At 39.1% G+C, this 18245-nt stretch overlaps 1 protein-coding gene across 10 annotated transcripts in view; it reads left to right on the top strand.

The window, feature by feature from the left end:
- Positions 1 to 865: 865 nt before the first annotated feature.
- LOC109867918 (uncharacterized) overlaps positions 866 to 18245 on the top strand; it is a 35982-nt gene continuing 18602 nt past the window's right edge. Inside the window, exons 1-10 of one of the 10 annotated variants that reach the window (XM_031803208.1) lie at positions 866 to 996; positions 7034 to 7342; positions 7549 to 7893; positions 7981 to 8050; positions 8402 to 8496; positions 8918 to 8958; positions 9743 to 9826; positions 16221 to 16352; positions 17204 to 17358; positions 17572 to 18233. In XM_031803208.1, coding sequence (XP_031659068.1) covers positions 942 to 996; positions 7034 to 7342; positions 7549 to 7893; positions 7981 to 8050; positions 8402 to 8496; positions 8918 to 8958; positions 9743 to 9826; positions 16221 to 16265 — 1044 coding nt within the window. In that variant the 5' untranslated portion in view covers positions 866 to 941 and the 3' untranslated portion in view covers positions 16266 to 16352; positions 17204 to 17358; positions 17572 to 18233. Of the gene's footprint in view, positions 997 to 7033; positions 7343 to 7548; positions 7897 to 7980; positions 8051 to 8401; positions 8497 to 8917; positions 8959 to 9742; positions 9827 to 16220; positions 16353 to 17203; positions 17359 to 17531; positions 18234 to 18245 lie in introns of those variants that run through there. The other 9 variants (XM_031803214.1, XM_031803209.1, XM_031803217.1 and 6 more) reach the window with 9 other exon arrangements.

Here is an 18245-nt window from a genome sequence, read left to right as displayed (position 1 = left end):
CCATTACCGAGATTGGCAAGACTGTTTGGCAAGACTGCCATTTCCTATTGTGCACCTGAGACATGGTCTTCAAAGCATATTTCACCCCTCAGTGAGTTTACAACTGACAAACTCTATTCAGGAGGAGGATTATAAATATTTCATGCAGACTGTTTTTCCTTAGTCCTTGATTTGAGGTTATATATTGCTATTGGCCAAGTAAATGTACTTTTTTTTATTGTTCATTATTTTTGTCATATGTACATTTTTGTAAATACAACCTCTGGATCCAGTCTTCATCACCTAAACTGTAAAATATATATTTAAGCAATAAGGCCCGAGGGGTTGTGATATATGGCCAATATACCATGGCTAAGGGATTTTCTTAGGCACGAGCAACGCAGAGGGCCTGGATACAGCCCTTGGCCTTGGTTTATTGGCCATATACCACAAATCCCAGAGGTGCCTAATTGCTATTATAAACTGGTTACAAACGTAATAAAAACAGTAAAAATAAATGTTTTGTCATACCTGTGGTATGTGGTGTGATATACCATGGCTGTCAGCCAATCAGAATTCAGGGCTCGAACCACCCAGTTTAAAAATATATTTCTTGCACCTGAACTTCTGACTCCGTCTCAACTTTTGCTGCTGAACACCAACTAAAAAGGCTGCTGGGTAATTAACAGTATACATGATTTTATTTGATATAAGATATACAAATGTGCTAATTACATAAGTAATAATTGTAGTGCCTTAGAGCCTTATGTTACAAATAGTTGATATAATGTAATAGTTTCTATCTGCCACTGAGGGGGGCATAGACACTCAAACAGAAGCAGGAAGAGAGTTAAAGACAGCTATAACTATTAGGAAGTTCAGTCATTCTCTTTGGTTCCTTGGTCCTTGACACACACACTGTGCATTGGTACCATATAACAAACGGAGACACATACCCAGAAATGGTTTCTCATCTCTCCCTCTCCACCCTCCTCCTCATCTTCTCCAGACTCTCAGGTAAGGGTAACAAGTTATTTAGGGGGATATTATGTGGCAAGTGGCAGTTTGGTATGCACAGCTTGTCCCATTAATTAATCATAACATTGAGGATTCGCTGATAACTACAAAACAAACATTCTGGATAATATAGAGAACCTTCAACTATTTATTGATCAACACAGAAGCCCAAAATGATGACTAAAGCGTAGTCACTTACATTTGCTTACATTTGAATACAATCACATATTTCTCACTATTATGCGTGTTAATATTTGGAACATTTTTCCCAAATTGAAATCACTTAGAGCTGATTTCTGGTCTTTTTACAATATTTTATGTACAACAATAAATGTCTTAAAAAATGTAAGTGTTTTTGCTCAGAAAAATGTTGGGGACAAGTAAAGTCATCGCCAGTTGTGGAACTCTGCTGTAGATTGTCAGAACTGCATGTGCTGTATTGCTATCTTGCCCTGGCTGTGTTAATTATACGTTAATGTATCACACTACACAGAATACATAAGACAAATATTTACTAGCAGTCATTAGCGGCTGTTAAAATGCATTTTCCTTCTTCTTCCTTGCTTTTTACGGAACTACATGAAATATGTCTCTCTGCTGATAGGAATATAACAGGACATAATAAGAACTACGTGAAATATGTCTCTCTGCTGATAGGAATATAACAGGACATAATAAGAACTACATGAAATATGTCTCTCTGCTGATAGGAATATAACAGGACATAATAAGAACTACGTGAAATATGTCTCTCTGCTGATAGGAATATAACAGGACATAATTAGAACTACATGAAATATGTCTCTCTGCTGATAGGAATATAATAGGATATAATAAGAACTACATGAAATATGTCTCTCTGCTGATAGGAATATAACAGGACATAATAAGAACTACATGAAATATGTCTCTCTGCTGATAGGAATATAACAGGACATAATTAGAACTACATGAAATATGTCTCTCTGCTGATAGGAATATAATAGGATATAATAAGAACTACATGAAATATGTCTCTCTGCTGATAGGAATATAACAGGACATAATAAGAACTACATGAAATATGTCTCTCTGCTGATAGGAATATAACAGGACATAATAAGAACTACATGAAATATGTATTTCTGATGATTGGAATATAACAGGACATAATAAGAACTACATGAAATATGTCTCTGCTGATAGGAATATAACAGGACATAATAAGAACTACATGAAATATGTCTCTCTGCTGATAGGAATATAACAGGACATAATAAGAACTACATGAAATATGTATTTCTGATGATTGGAATATAACAGGACATAATAAGAACTACATGAAATATGTCTCTGCTGATAGGAATATAACAGGACATAATAAGAACTACATGAAATATGTCTCTCTGCTGATAGGAATATAACACGACATAATAAGAACTACATGAAATATGTCTCTCTGCTGATAGGAATATAACAGGACATAATAAGAACTACATGAAATATGTCTCTCTGCTGATAGGAATATAATAGGATATAATAATAACTACATGAAATATGTCTCTCTGCTGATAGGAATATAACAGGACATAATGAGAACTACATGAAATATGTATTTCTGATGATTGGAATATAACAGGACATAATAAGAACTACATGAAATATGTATCTCTGCTGATAGGAATATAACAGGACATAATAAGAACTACATGAAATATGTCTATCTGCTGATAGGAATATAATAGGATATAATAAGAACTACATGAAATATGTCTCTCTGCCGATAGGAATATAACAGGACATAATAAGAACTACATGAAATATGTATTTCTGATGATTGGAATATAACAGGACATAATAAGACCTACATGAAATATGTATTTCTGATGATTGGAATATAACAGGACATAATAAGACCTACATGAAATATGTATTTCTGATGATTGGAATATAACAGGACATAATAAGAACTACATGAAATATGTCTCTCTGCTGATAGGAATATAACAGGACATAATAAGAACTACATGAAATATGTCTCTGCTGATAGGAATATAACAGGACATAATAAGAACTACATGAAATATGTATTTCTGATGATTGGAATATAACAGGACATAATTAGAACTACATGAAATATGTCTCTGCTGATAGGAATATAACAGGACATAATAAGAACTACATGAAATATGTCTCTGCTGATAGGAATATAACAGGACATAATAAGAACTACATGAAATATGTCTCTGCTGATAGGAATATAACAGGACATAATAAGAACTACATGAAATATGTCTCTGCTGATAGGAATATAACAGGACATAATAAGAACTACATGAAATATGTATTTCTGATGATTGGAATATAACAGGACATAATTAGAACTACATGAAATATGTCTCTGCTGATAGGAATATAACAGGACATAATAAGAACTACATGAAATATGTATTTCTGATGATTGGAATATAACAGGACATAATAAGAACTACATGAAATATGTCTCTCTGCTGATAGGAATATAACAGGACATAATAAGAACTACATGAAATATGTCTCTCTGCTGATAGGAATATAACAGGACATAATAAGAACTACATGAAATATGTCTCTCTGCTGATAGGAATATAACAGGACATAATTAGAACTACATGAAATATGTCTCACTGCTGATAGGAATATAATAGGATATAATAAGAACTACATGAAATATGTCTCTCTGCTGATAGGAATATAACAGGACATAATAAGAACTACATGAAATATGTCTCTCTGCTGATAGGAATATAATAGGATATAATAAGAACTACATGAAATATGTCTCTCTGCCGATAGGCAGCGTGCAGGAAATCAACATTAAGAACTGTTCTTGCGATATTATAGTGTATTTACACAACATGTAAAGTGAATTCCCTCCCATGTATCATGAGCTGAAATGAAAGATGCCACAAATTGTGAAATCCATAGACTTGGATTTATTTCAAATGACTGATTTCCTTATATGAACTGTAATTCAGTACAATCCTTGAAATTGTTGCATATTGCATTTATATTTTTGTTCAGTGTATTTTATTTATGTTGGTTGTAATTTAAAAAAAATGTATTGTATTTTATGAACAATTGCATATGCCTTTGCTATGATTTTCTTAATATGAACATGAATCTAAAATATTGTGCAGTTATTACTATTTTGTATTATTATTATCTATTTTTATTATTATTGGTTATATATTATTTCATTATATTTTCTATCTCCTTTTTACCTGTTATATTTGTATTTGTATTTATTATGGATGCCAAGGCAGCAGCTTATATTTGTGGGGTCCGGCAAAATTAAGGCAATTTTAAAAACATTACAATACATTCATATCAGATTTCAGTGTGTGCCCTCAGGGCCCTACACTACCACATATCTAAGCGTGTGCCCTCCACTACCACATATCTACAACACAAAATTCATGTGTACGTTTGCATATGTAATCATGTGTGTGTATGCATGTGTCTGTGTCTATGTTTGTGTCGCTTCACAGTCCCTGCTATTCCATAAGGTGTATTTGTATCTGTTTTTTAAATCTAATTTTACTGCTTGCATGAATTACTTTATGTGGAAAAGAGTTCCATGTAGTCATGGCTCTATGTAGTCCTGTGCTCCTCCCGTAGTCTGTTCTGGACTTGGGGACTGTGAAAATACCTCTGGTGACATGTCTTGTGGTGTATGCATGGGTGTCTGAGCTGTGTGGTAGTCGTTAAAACAGACAGCTCCGTGCTTTCAACACGTCAATACCTCTAACAAATACAAGTAGTGATGAAGTCAATCTCTCCACTTTAAGCCAGGAGAGATTAACATGCATATTATTAATGTTTGCTCTCTGTGTACATCCAAGGGCCAGCCGTGCTGCCCTGTTCTGAGCCAATTTAAATTTTTCTAAGTCCCTCTTTGTTGCACCTGACTACACGACTGAACAGTAGTCTAGGTACGACAAAACTAAAGCCTGTAGGACCTGCCTTGTTGATAGTGCTGTTAAGAATGTAGAGCTGCACTTTATTATGGACAGACTTCCCCCAATCTTAGCCATTGTTAAATCAATATGTTTTGACCATGACAGTTTACAATCCAGGGTTACTCCAAGCAATTTAGTCTGCTCAAATTGCTAAATTTCCACATGATTTATTACAAGATTTTGTTGAGGTTTAGGGTTTAGTGAATGTCCCAAATACAATGCTTTTAGTTTTAATAATATTTAGGACTAACTTATTCCTTACTACCCATTCTGAAACTAACTACAGCTCTTTGTTAAGTGTAGCAGTCATTTCAGTCGCTGTAGTAGCTGACGTGTATAGTGTTGAGTCATCTGCATACATAGACGCAATGGCTTTACTCATAGCCAGCGTTAATGTCATTAGAAAATATGGAAAAAGTAAGGGGCCTAGACTGCTGCCCTGGGGAATTCCTGATTCTACCCGGATTATATTGGAGAGGCTTCCATTAAAGAACACCCTCTGTGTTCTGTTAGACAGGTAACTCTACCTTCAAACTCAGTGCCTATTGCTTGATATGGGAAAATCAAAAGAAATCAGTCAAGACCTCAGAAATAAAATTATAGGCCTCCACAAGTGTGGTTCATCCTTGGGAACAATTTCCAAATGCCTGAAGGTACCACGTTCATCTGTACAAACAATAGTACGCAAGTATAACCACCATGGGACCACGCAGCCATCATACCGCTCAGGAAGGAGACATGTTCTGTCTCCTGGAGATGAACGTACTTTGGTGCGAAAAGTGCAAATCAATCCCTGAATAACAGCAAAGGACCCTGTGAAGATGCTGGAGGAAACGGGTACAAAAGTAGCTATATCCACAGTAAAACAAGTCCTATATCGACATAACCTGAAAGGCCGCTCAACAAGGAAGAAGCCACTGCTCCAAAACCTCCATATAAAAGCCAGACTATGGTTTGCAACTGCACATGGGGACGAAAATCTTACTTTTTGGTGAAATGTCCTCTGGTCTGATGAAACAAAAATAGAACTGTTTGGCCATAATGACCATTGTTTTTGTTTGGAGGAAAAAGGGGGATGCTTGCAAGACGAAGAACACCATCCCAACCGTGAAGCATGGGCTGGCAGCATCATGTTGTGGGGGTGCTTTGCTGCAGAAGGGACTGGTGCACTTCACAAAATAGATGGCTCCATGAGGGAGGAAAATTATGTGAATATATTGAAGCACATCACAAGACATCAGTTAAAGTTAAAGCTTGGTCGCAAATGGGTCTTCCAAATGGACAATGACCCCAAGCATACTTCCAAAGTTGTGGCAAAATGGCTCAAGGACAACAAAGTCAAGGTATTGGAGTGGCCATCAGAAAGCCCTGACCTCAATCCCATAGAAAATGTGTGGGCAGAACTGAAAAAGCGTGTGTGAGCAAGGAAGCCTACAAACCTGACTCAGTTACACCGGCTCTGTCAGGAGGAATGGGCCAGAATTCATCCAACTTATTGTGGGAAACTTGTGGAAGGCTACCCAAAACGTTTGACCCAAGTTAAACAATTTAAAGGCAAGCATTCAAATATGAATTGAGTGTATGTAAACTTCTGACCCACGGGGAATGTGATGAAATAAATAAAAGCTGAAATAAATCATTCTCTCTGCTACTATTCTGACATTTCACATTCTTAAAATAAAGTGGTGATCCTAAATGACCTAAGACAGGGAATTTTTACTAGAATTAAATGTCAAGAATTGTGAAACTGAGTTTAAATGTATTCGGCTAAGGTGTATGTAAACTTCTGACTTCAACTGTTGTTTCTGCCCTCTGAGGAGGAGGGGGTGGCTGGATGTGCCAACCATTTTTTTTTTTAAATGAAAGGGTAACATGTTTCTATGACGTGCTGAAGTTGAGGTCAGGGACTGGACACATGCTGAAACTCTGAAGACAGGAGCAGTAGCTTGTCTTACCAATAACACTTCCTGTATTATGTGTGTTAGAATCCAGATGGAATGTAAGTTTTCTGTTGTGAGATTCTGAATTCTAATCTGTGTTTTCTGTTGCGTCTTCAGGTGCTTATCGTGTGTCTGTGAAGACAGGAGACTCCATCACCATCCCATGTCCCTATCATTATTATTATATCAAACATTCTAAATACTTATGTAAAGGAGATCATTTTGATAGTTGCTCCCATGTTGTACATGCTAAACCTCGTAAGGGCACAGCTAAGGCCTCAGTCTTTGATGACATCAACCAGCTAACCATGACCGTGACCATGACTGATCTGGAGCAAGAGGACTCTGGACGTTACTTTTGTGCTGTGGAGGTCAATGGTGGAATAAATGTCAGGGCAGAATGGTTCTACCTATCTGTCATACCAGGTAAGATCCCTGCAACTCTTCCATATGATTGGTGTTCTGGTTTCATTTACTGATATCACTATTATTGTTCAAGTTGAAATGAGGACTGTTGGCATAAGTCTACTTTCTCTTCTCTATCCATCATATCATCATTATGATATTTGTGGTCAGTTGTTACAAAAAACACTTGATCACTCAGGACCTTTGGTGTCTGTACCTCTGTTCAGGTACTCCAGAACTCTATGTGGACCAACAGGAGGTGACAGGAGTTGAAAGAGGGAGTGTCATTGTAAATTGTTACTATAGTAACACTGGAAATAGGAAGGGGTGGTGCAGGATTGGTGGCAGTAGTGGCTGCTGTGTGTGGGTGGGTTCTGGGACAATAAACGGAACATCAGTGACTCTACAGCAGACCACTGATGCCCCCAGAAGAAACGTCTTAATGGTGACTATGAGTGGACTGAAGATGGAGAACACTGGCTGGTACAGGTGTGCAGTGGGAAACCTTATAATGCCTGTTCACATCACTGTCAGACAACAAACCACCACACAAAGTACCACCACTATGACCAGTGAGTAGAGAGCAATCAGATGCACAGAATTAAGTATTAACCTGGTTTTATCCAGTTTTGCCACTGAACAATCCTCTTTCTCTCCAGCTGCTGTGCCTGTTCAGACTGACAACACAGTCCAAGGACCTGAGGGGGGCAAGGAGAAGGACACCATGAGGTAATTATCACTCATTCAGCTGTATTTAACACTTACTCTTCCAAATGGATGACAATAGAAATATGCAGAAAGTTAACATGTTCTGTTTTTGACACTAGCGTTTAGGTCACAAAAAGACCCTCCTTATATGTTTTCACACTGTGTATAGGCCAACACTTACCACTTCCTCATTTCTCTGTGGTTTGCTGAAGTAGCAGCATTCTATTATTGGATGTAAAAGGTGTGAAGGGCTGAACACGTTTCCATTTTCTCTTAGCAGTAGAAAAAACATCATATAATTGTGTTCTAATCTATTTATCTTTGATGTTTTATGGACTGTATTTTACACTAAACATAATCTCTCACTATCAGTTCCATAGATCTAACAGTTCTACTGGTTCCTCTGGGCATGTTGGTGGTGGTGATAGCTGGGGTCCCAGTCACATGGAAGATGTGGAGAAAGTATAGTAAGTATTCATTCTATAATGACTATAAAGAAAAAGTGATAAGTTTGAATTTGGAGATATTTTCAGGAGACAATAAATATTTTCCTTGAAGACAACTGTCTTAGCATATGTTATAACCAATGTATCTTGACATAAGAGGAGAAGACTGTTATAACCAATGTATCTTGACATAAGAGGAGAAGACTGTTATAACCAATGTATCTTGACATAAGAGGAGAAGACTGTTATAACCAATGTATCTTGACATAAGAGGAGAAGACTGTTATAACCAATGTATCTTGACATAAGAGGAGGAGACTGTTATAACCAATGTATCTTAACATAAGTGGAGGAGACTCAAAGGTATTACTCTATGATGAATGTATTCAGTATTATTCAAGTATATCTGAGGTCTCTAAAACTGCATCTGTCTTTATTCCAGAGGACAATAAGGCCATGGACCAGACAACAAACACCTCAGTGGTAGGCTACACTCATGTTCCTCTCATCTGACTCAAGGTCTTGTGAGAATAAAAGCCTCTCTATGGCCATAGAGAGGCTTTTATTCTCTCTTTTATTCTCTATTTTGGTTAGGCCGGGGTGTGATTAGGGTGGGCCTTCTAGTTTCTTTATTTCTATGTTTTCTATTTCTTTGTGTTTGGCCGGGTGTGGTTCTCAATCAGAGGCAGCTGTCTATCGTTGTCTCTGATTGAGAATCATACTTAGGTAGCCTTTTTCCCCACCTGGGTTTGTGGGTAGTTGTTTTCTGTATAGTTTTCGTTACCTTACAGAATTGTTTGTTTCTTGCGTTGTTATTTTTGTTCTAGTGTTCAGATTTAAATAAATATCATGAACACGTGCTGCGCTTTGGTCCATTCCTTCTTCATCAGACGAGCGTTACAGGACATGGACATCAGATGGACTTAAATCACACATTAGCTCTTCAGCTACAGCTTCATGTCCATTGTAACTGTACAACTTTAACATGTTATCTAAATTTTTACAGTCAATGCTACATACCCAGGACTGTTGAGACCGTGTGATGTCAAATTGGTTTGCAATGTAGAGATAATAATAGGATCTGTTGAACAGTCACTGGTTAAAGTACCACTCCAGATATTTCTGAACTAATCCAATTGAAAAAGGACAGTCCAAGCTTAAATACAGTAAACTACACATACTTAAAGGTTTAAAAAAAACATGTTCTAAGTAAAATAGTATTTTGTATTAGTTCTCTGAACTGTTCTGACGAAATAAACTTGTGCAGGACCCATTTCCTGCCAATGGTGATGATGTGACATACAGCACTGTTGTCCCCAAGAGGAGGAACCAGCTAAATGTACAGACCAAGGTAAGGCTGCTATTCTGATCACTATGATGTTAATAGATTAGGTTGTAGCTGTGTTGTACTGTCAGCTATGTGGCAGACTGGTGCATGAGGATAAATTATAGATGAAGTCACATTTGTTAGACAATTTAAATGTCTTACACTGTAAACATTTTGGAGTTTTAATGTCTTCATCAAATCCAATTTTATAGGCCGCAAACATATAATTAGGGGATGTTATTGCAGGTGTAGCGTAATGCTTGTGTTTCTAGCTACAGCAGTGCAGTGGTATTTAACAATTCACAACAATAGACACAGATCTAAAAGTAAAATTATGGAATTAAGAAATATAGAAACATTAGGACGAGCAATGTTGGAATTCGGAGTATAAATACGTGTGTGTGTGATGGGATGTATAGACATTATGAATATCTCACACACACACACACACACACACACACTTCTATCCTACAGATATAATAAATATTCTATCCACATACTATTCATAATGTCTATACATCCCATCACACACACACGTATTTATACTCCGAATTCCAACATTGCTCGTCCTAATGTTTCTATATTTCTTAATTCCATTATTTTACTTTTGGATATATATATATATATATATATATATATATCTATATCTCAATAGTTGAATAGGATGATATATATATATATATAGATAGATATATAGATATATATATATCTCAATAGTTGAATAGGATGACATTGACTAGAATATTTATTATATCTGTAGGATAGAAGTGTGTGTGTGTGTGTGTGTGTGAGATATATATATATATATATATATATCTCAATAGTTGAATAGGATGACATTGACTAGAATATTTATTATATCTGTAGGATAGAAGTGTGTGTGAGATATATATATAGATAGATAGATAGATAGATATAGATATATATATATCTCAATAGTTGAATAGGATGATATATATATATATATAGATAGATATATATATATATATATATCTCAATAGTTGAATAGGATGACATTGACTAGAATATTTATTATATCTGTAGGATAGAAGTGTGTGTGTGTGTGTGTGAGATATAGATATATATATATCTCAATAGTTGAATAGGATGACATTGACTAGAATATTTATTATATCTGTAGGATAGAAGTGTGTGTGTGTGTGTGTGAGATATATATATATATAATCTCAATAGTTGAATAGGATGATATATATATATATAGATATCTCAATAGTTGAATAGGATGATATATATATATATATATAATCTCAATAGTTGAATAGGATGACATATATATATATATATATATAATCTCAATAGTTGAATAGGATGACATAGATATATATATAATCTCAATAGTTGAATAGGATGATATATATATATATATAATCTCAATAGTTGAATAGGATGACATAGATATATATATAATCTCAATAGTTGAATAGGATGATATATATATATATATATCTCAATAGTTGAATAGGATGACATAGATATATATATAATCTCAATAGTTGAATAGGATGATATATATATATATATCTATATCTATCTATCTATATATATATATATATATATATATATATCTCAATAGTTGAATAGGATGACATTGACTAGAATATTTATTATATCTGTAGGATAGAAGTGTGTGTGTGAGATATATATATATATATATATAGATAGATAGATAGATAGATATAGATATATATATATATATATCTCAATAGTTGAATAGGATGATATATATATATATATATCTCAATAGTTGAATAGGATGATATATATATATATATATATCTCAATAGTTGAATAGGATGATATAGATATATATATATATATCTCAATAGTTGAATAGGATGACATTGACTAGAATACAGCATATACATTTAAAAAGAGTAAAACAGTAAGTAAACATTTATTAAAGGGACCAGTGATTCCATGTCTATGTACATAGAGCAGCAGCCTCTAAGGTGCAGGGTTGAGTAACCGGGTTGTAGCCACGAGTGACGGAAACTAAGTTCAGGGCAGGGCACTGGGTGGATTTCACCCAGTGATGGCTATTTAAGAGTCTGACAGCCTTGTGTTCGAAGCTGTTTTTCAGTCTCTCGGGCCCAACATTGATGCACCTGTACTGACTTTGCCTTCTGAATGATAGCGGGGTGAACAGGCCATGGCTCGGGTGGTTGATGTCCTTGATTATCTTTTTGGCCTTCCTATGACATCGGGTGCTGTAGGTGTCCTGGAGGGCAGGCAGTGGTGTGCCCCCGGTGATGTGTTGTGCAGACCGCACCACCCTCTGGTGAGTCCTGCGCTTGCAGGTGGTGCAGTTGCCATACCAGGTGCTGATACAGGATGCTCTCAATTGTTCATCTGTGAAAGTTTGAGGGTCTTAGGGGCCAAGCTAAATTTCTTCAGCCTCCTTAGGTTGAAGAGGCACTGTTGTGCCTTATTCACTACACCGTCTGTGTGGGTAGAACATATCAGATTGTCAGTGACGTGTACACCGAGGAATGTGAAGCTGTTAACTTTCTCCACTGCGACCCTGTGGATGGGGGCATGCTCCCTCTGCAGTCTCCTGAAGTCCGCTCCTTTGTTTTAAGGGAGAGGTTATCTACCTGGCATCACAGATGGCGTAGCAGTCGGACGTCTTGTCGTGTCCCTTCTATATATCGTATATATCGTTTTTTTAAACATATTTTTCTTCGCATATCTTTTAAAACATTTTGCTAAACCTCAACTTCTAAATACTCTCCTGCAACCCGCCTCACCCAATGTAGCTATTTTTTCTAAAGTACTTATATTTACTTCGGATCCGGATCCCCTCAACTGAAGCTAGCCAGCTAACTACCAGGTATCAGTCAGCAAACCATTGCTAGCGGTCTTCAGCTAACCGGTCACCAGCTAACCTTTAGCTCGGAAAGATCTCGCCAGTTCGAACAACGCGACTCTAACCAGAGCATAACGGACCTATATATATTTTTTATTTTTATCCCCGGATTCCCACCGGATTCCCACCGGATTCCCACCGCAAACGGAACATTTTCAGCTGGATCTTCACAACTAGCTAACTAGCTAACCACAACCCCGGATGATTACTCCTGGCTAGCGTTTCCACCCACTTAGCTTGAAGCTATCCCGGCCAGAGCTCCTGTGCTACCACCGAAGCATACTCCTGGGCTACAATATCCGGACCCACGACCGGTCTATCGATGTCACCGCATGAAGAGGCATAAACAGACTCACCCCATCGCGACGCCCCCCAAAGGCTAACTTTCTAGCCCTTGCTATCTCCCTGCTTGCTAATTCGGCCTGCTAACTGCTAGCTTGTTTGGCCCCGGTCCGCTAACTGCTACCTTGTTTAGCCCCGACCTACTAACTGTTAGCTTGTTAGCACAGGCCTGCTAACCGTCTGAATCGCCGCGTCCCAAACACTCACTGGACACATATTTACTTTCAATCTCTTTTCGATTTTTTATTTGTTTATACCTTCCGGTAACCTGCCTCACCCAATGTGATACGGAATCGCTATTATTTTACATTTTTATTACACACTCAAGAACCTCCAGAAGCTAACCAGCTAACTAGCTACAAGCTATTTAGTCATTGTTAGCCACAGCTAGCGGCTTTTACCTTTTACCTTCTGCACAGCCAGCCAGTTGTTTAACCTGGATAATACTCGCCAGTCCAGCTTCCCTGCCCCATCCACCGCTGCCCCCTGGACACTGATCTGCAAAACCTGGAACCGTACAAATCAGCTGGGCTTGACAATCTGGACCCTCTATTTCTGAAACTATCCGCCGCCATTGTCGCAACCCCTATTACCAGCCTGTTCAACCTCTCTTTCATATCGTCTGAGATCCCCAAGGATTGGAAAGCTGCCGCAGTCATCCCCCTCTTCAAAGGGGGAGACACCCTGGACCCAAACTGTTACAGACCTATATCCATCCTGCCCTGCCTATCTAAGGTCTTCGAAAGCCAAGTCAACAAACAGGTCACTGACCATCTCGAATCCCACCGTACCTTCTCCGCTGTGCAATCTGGTTTCCGAGCCGGTCACGGGTGCACCTCAGCCACGCTCAAGGTACTAAACGATATCATAACCGCCATCGATAAAAGACAGTACTGTGCAGCCGTCTTCATCGACCTGGCCAAGGCTTTCGACTCTGTCAATCACCATATTCTTATCGGCAGACTCAGTAGCCTCGGTTTTTCGGATGACTGCCTTGCCTGGTTCACCAATTACTTTGCAGACAGAGTTCAGTGTGTCAAATCGGAGGGCATGCTGTCCGGTCCTCTGGCAGTCTCTATGGGGGTGCCACAGGGTTCAATTCTCAGGCCGACTCTTTTCTCTGTATATATCAATGATGTTGCTCTTGCTGCGGGCGATTCCCTGATCCACCTCTACGCAGACGACACCATTCTATATACTTCCGGCCCGTCCTTGGACACTGTGCTATCTAACCTCCAAACGAGCTTCAATGCCATACAACACTCCTTCCGTGGCCTCCAACTGCTCTTAAACACTAGTAAAACCAAATGCATGCTTTTCAACCGTTCTCTGCCTGCACCCACACGCCTGACCAGCATCACCACCCTGGATGGTTCAGACCTTGAATATGTGGACATCTACAAGTACCTAGGTGTCTGGCTAGACTGTAAACTCTCCTTCCAGACTCATATCAAACATCTCCAATCGAAAATCAAATCAAGAGTCGGCTTTCAATTCCACAACAAAGCCTCCTTCACTCACGCCGCCAAACTTACCATAGTAAAACTGACTATCCTACCGATCCTCAACTTCGGCGATGTCATCTACAAAATTGCTTCCAACACTCTACTCAGCAAACTGGATGCAGTTTATCACAGTGCCATCCGCTTTGTCACTAAAGCACCTTATATCACCCACCACTGCGACTTGTATGCTCTAGTCGGCTGACCCTCGCTACATATTCGTCGCCAGACCCACTGGCTCCAGGTCATCTACAAGTCCATGCTAGGTAAAGCTCCGCCTTATCTCAGTTCACTGGTCATGATGGCAACACCCATCCGTAGCATGCGCTCCAGCAGGTGTATCTCACTGATCATCCCTAAAGCCAACACCTCATTTGGCCGCCTTTCGTTCCAGTTCTCTGCTGCCTGTGACTGGAACGAATTGCAAAAATCGCTGAAGTTGGAGACTTTCATCTCCCTCACCAACTTCAAACATCTGCTATCTGAGCAGCTAACCGATCGCTGCAGCTGTACATAGTCTATCGGTAAATGGCCCACCCATTTTTACCTACCTCATCCCCATACTGTATTTATTTATTTACTTTTCTGCTCTTTTGCACACCAATATCTCTACCTGTACATGACCATCTGATCATTTCTCACTCCAGTGTTAATCTGCTAAATTGTAATTATTCGCCTACCTCCTCATGCCTTTTGCACACAATGTATATAGACTCCCCTTTTTTCTACTGTGTTATTGACTTGTTAATTGTTTACTCCATGTGTAACTCTGTGTTGTCTGTTCACACTGCTATGCTTTATCTTGGCCAGGTCGCAGTTGCAAATGAGAACTTGTTCTCAACTAGCCTACCTGGTTAAATAAAGGTGGTGAAAAAAACAAAACTCTGCCAGGGCCTTCACCTCCTCCCTGTAGACTGTCTTGTCATTTTTGGCAATCAGGCTACTATTGTTGTCATCTGCAAACTTGATGATTGAGTTGGAGGCATGCGTGGCCACACAGTACTGGGTGAACAGAGAGTACAGAAGAGGGCTGAGCACACACCGTGGTGGGGCCTCTGTGATGAGGATCAGCTTAGTGTAGGTGTTGTTTCCTACCTTCACCACCTGGGGCCGGCCCGTCAGGAAGTCCAGGACCCATTTGCACACGGCGGAGTTTAGACCCAGAGCTAAATGATGAGCTTGGAGGGTACTATGGTGTTGAAGGCTGAGCTGTAGTCAATGAACAGCATTCTTACATTGGTATTCCTGTTGTCCAGATGGGTTAGGGCAGTGCTACGGCGATTGAATCGTCTGTGGATCTATAGGGGCGGTATGAAATTGAACTGGGTTTAGGGTGTCAGGTAAGGTGGTGATATGATCCTTAACTAGCCTCTCAAAGCATTTCATTATGAGAGAATTGAGTGCTATGGGGCAATAGTCATTTAGTTCTGTTGCCTTCGCTTTCTTGGGTACAGGAACAATGGTGGACAACTAGAAGCTAGTGGGGACAGCAGATAGGGGGAGATTGAATATGTCTGTAAACACCAGCCAGCTGATCTGCGCATGCTCTGAAGACGCGGCTAGGGATGCTGTGTGGGCCGGCAGCCTTGTGATTCTTTATGTCCCTATTCCAGTGTGTTTCCAAACTGTAGTCTATATTAAATTGTTCCTCTTCACCTCTCTACCTGTGTGTGCCCCTCTCTTATAGGCAGAACCTGATGATAATGTGGTCTACAGCTCTCTCACCCTTTAGCTGGATCCATTTCCTGCCAATGGTGAAGATGTGACGTACATCACTGTTGTCCCCAAGAGAAGGAACCAGCTAAATGTACAGACCAAGGTAACGCTGCTTTTCTGAGCACTTTGATATTAATAGATGAAGTTGTATCTGTGTTGTGCTGTCAGCTATGTGGCAGACCGGTGGGGTTATGGATGAAGTCACATATCATGTTTATTGTCCTATAAGAGGAACATCAGGAAACCAACAACAGTCAGACATAAATAGTCTGCCCGTAGGAGGAAGACGCATGGAACTGCTGAGAATTGGTATAGTCCCTGGGATGAAACTCCTCCTGAAGCCTGCAGTGAGATATTTAATAGTCTGACCTGATGAGAGAAGATCAAATCAGTGGTGTAGGGGGGTGGTCTGGACTGGAAATCATGTGGGCTTTACTCTGGATAGCTTCTTCATTAAGAAGGGAGTGTTTTGGAGTCTAGAATCCAATCAGTTTAGATGCCGTGTTGTGAATCCTTAATAGTTTTTTGTGGTGTGAGACGGTGAGCATGTTGTGGTAGTAGGTACGTTGCTGGGACATCTGTTATTTCAGTGGTCTGTTGATCAAAAGTGAGCTTGTGGTCGACTGTAATTCAAACTAATTTAATTTAAGGAACCATTTCAACACCCTCCCTCTGAGGACAGGGACATCACAGGTGGGGTCTTTGGGAAAGTCAGTGGTTGTTTTTTTTTGTTTAGGAGAAGTTGAGATCCTGGTGATTATTGTAGCATCAGTCACTGAATTAGGAAATGGATTGATATTGGTGGGGGGGGTCGTCATCAGAATACTTGAAAAGGAGGGTTTTGTGGTCTGTGCTTTATCAGTCATTGGTGTATAAGTTGTAGACACTGAAAATGTGTTATGCTGTAAACATTTCTGAGTTTTAATGTTTTTATGTATCTCTTCCCTGTGTCAGCTATTCTGCAACAAATGGTTGAAGTGTTTCCAAGCAGTCGCCTACATTCCACCATCACAAATTGTCCCTCTTCTCCTCTCTACCTGTGTCCCTCCTCTCTTCTAGACAGAACCAGATGATAATGTGGTCTACAGCTCACTAGTCCCACACCGCAGGTCAGTGTTGACTTATCTTCTCTCTCAGATGATGCTAATCTCTTAACAAAGAAACAAACAGACAAGACCATACATTACTACTGTATGTGTACAATGCATCACTCTTTAGGCTCTCACTTTGTTATCCTTATCATATAGAGAAGCTGACTACATTGTTATCATTATTTCTGTAGCATGCCTGTATTGTGCACCAATCTACTTTCTGTCCAGCAGAGGACAGCAACACAGCAGTGACTGACTGAGTGAAAATCTTGGTCCAAAAGATCCCTCATCCTGGAAGGATAGCCCACTCCCCTCCTGTGTCACAACATGAGTCATGACCATCTACCTGCCTCCAATATGCTTCTGCCCACACCTTCTAACCCACCTGTCTCCTTGTTGTGTCCATAAACTACTGAAGACAGTCTGCTGTGCTTGTTTTGATTATCACCATATACACAATAGTATGTGGACACCTCTTCAAATTTCTGGATTCAGCTATTTCAGCCACACCCGTTACTGACAGGTGTATAACATTGAGCACACAGCCATGCAATCTCATTACACAAACACTGGCAGTAGAATCGCCCGACCACTCCCAGAAGAGTGGAGGCTATTTATAGCAGCAAAGAGGGGGGGGGGGGGGACTAACTCCATATCAATGCCCATTATTTTAGAATGAGATGTTTGACGAGCAGATGTCCACATACTTTAGATCATTTAGTGTATCTGTTATATTAGTCATGTCCTGCCCACCTGCAGTACTCCAATGCCCTTGTCACTTTTTAATCTTATTGATATCATGTATCTAGTCAAATGTAACTGATTATGATCAAATATGTATATTAAATGAACAAGCTGTGTAACAAAATAAAAGGCTAATGCTGAATGCAAAATGGATTGTTATT

Source organism: Oncorhynchus kisutch, linkage group LG23 (genome assembly GCF_002021735.2).
Source record: "Oncorhynchus kisutch isolate 150728-3 linkage group LG23, Okis_V2, whole genome shotgun sequence".
Lineage (NCBI taxonomy): Eukaryota > Metazoa > Chordata > Actinopteri > Salmoniformes > Salmonidae > Oncorhynchus > Oncorhynchus kisutch.
Note: the sequence above shows the minus strand (reverse complement) of the source record. Positions and strands in the feature narration are given on the sequence as shown.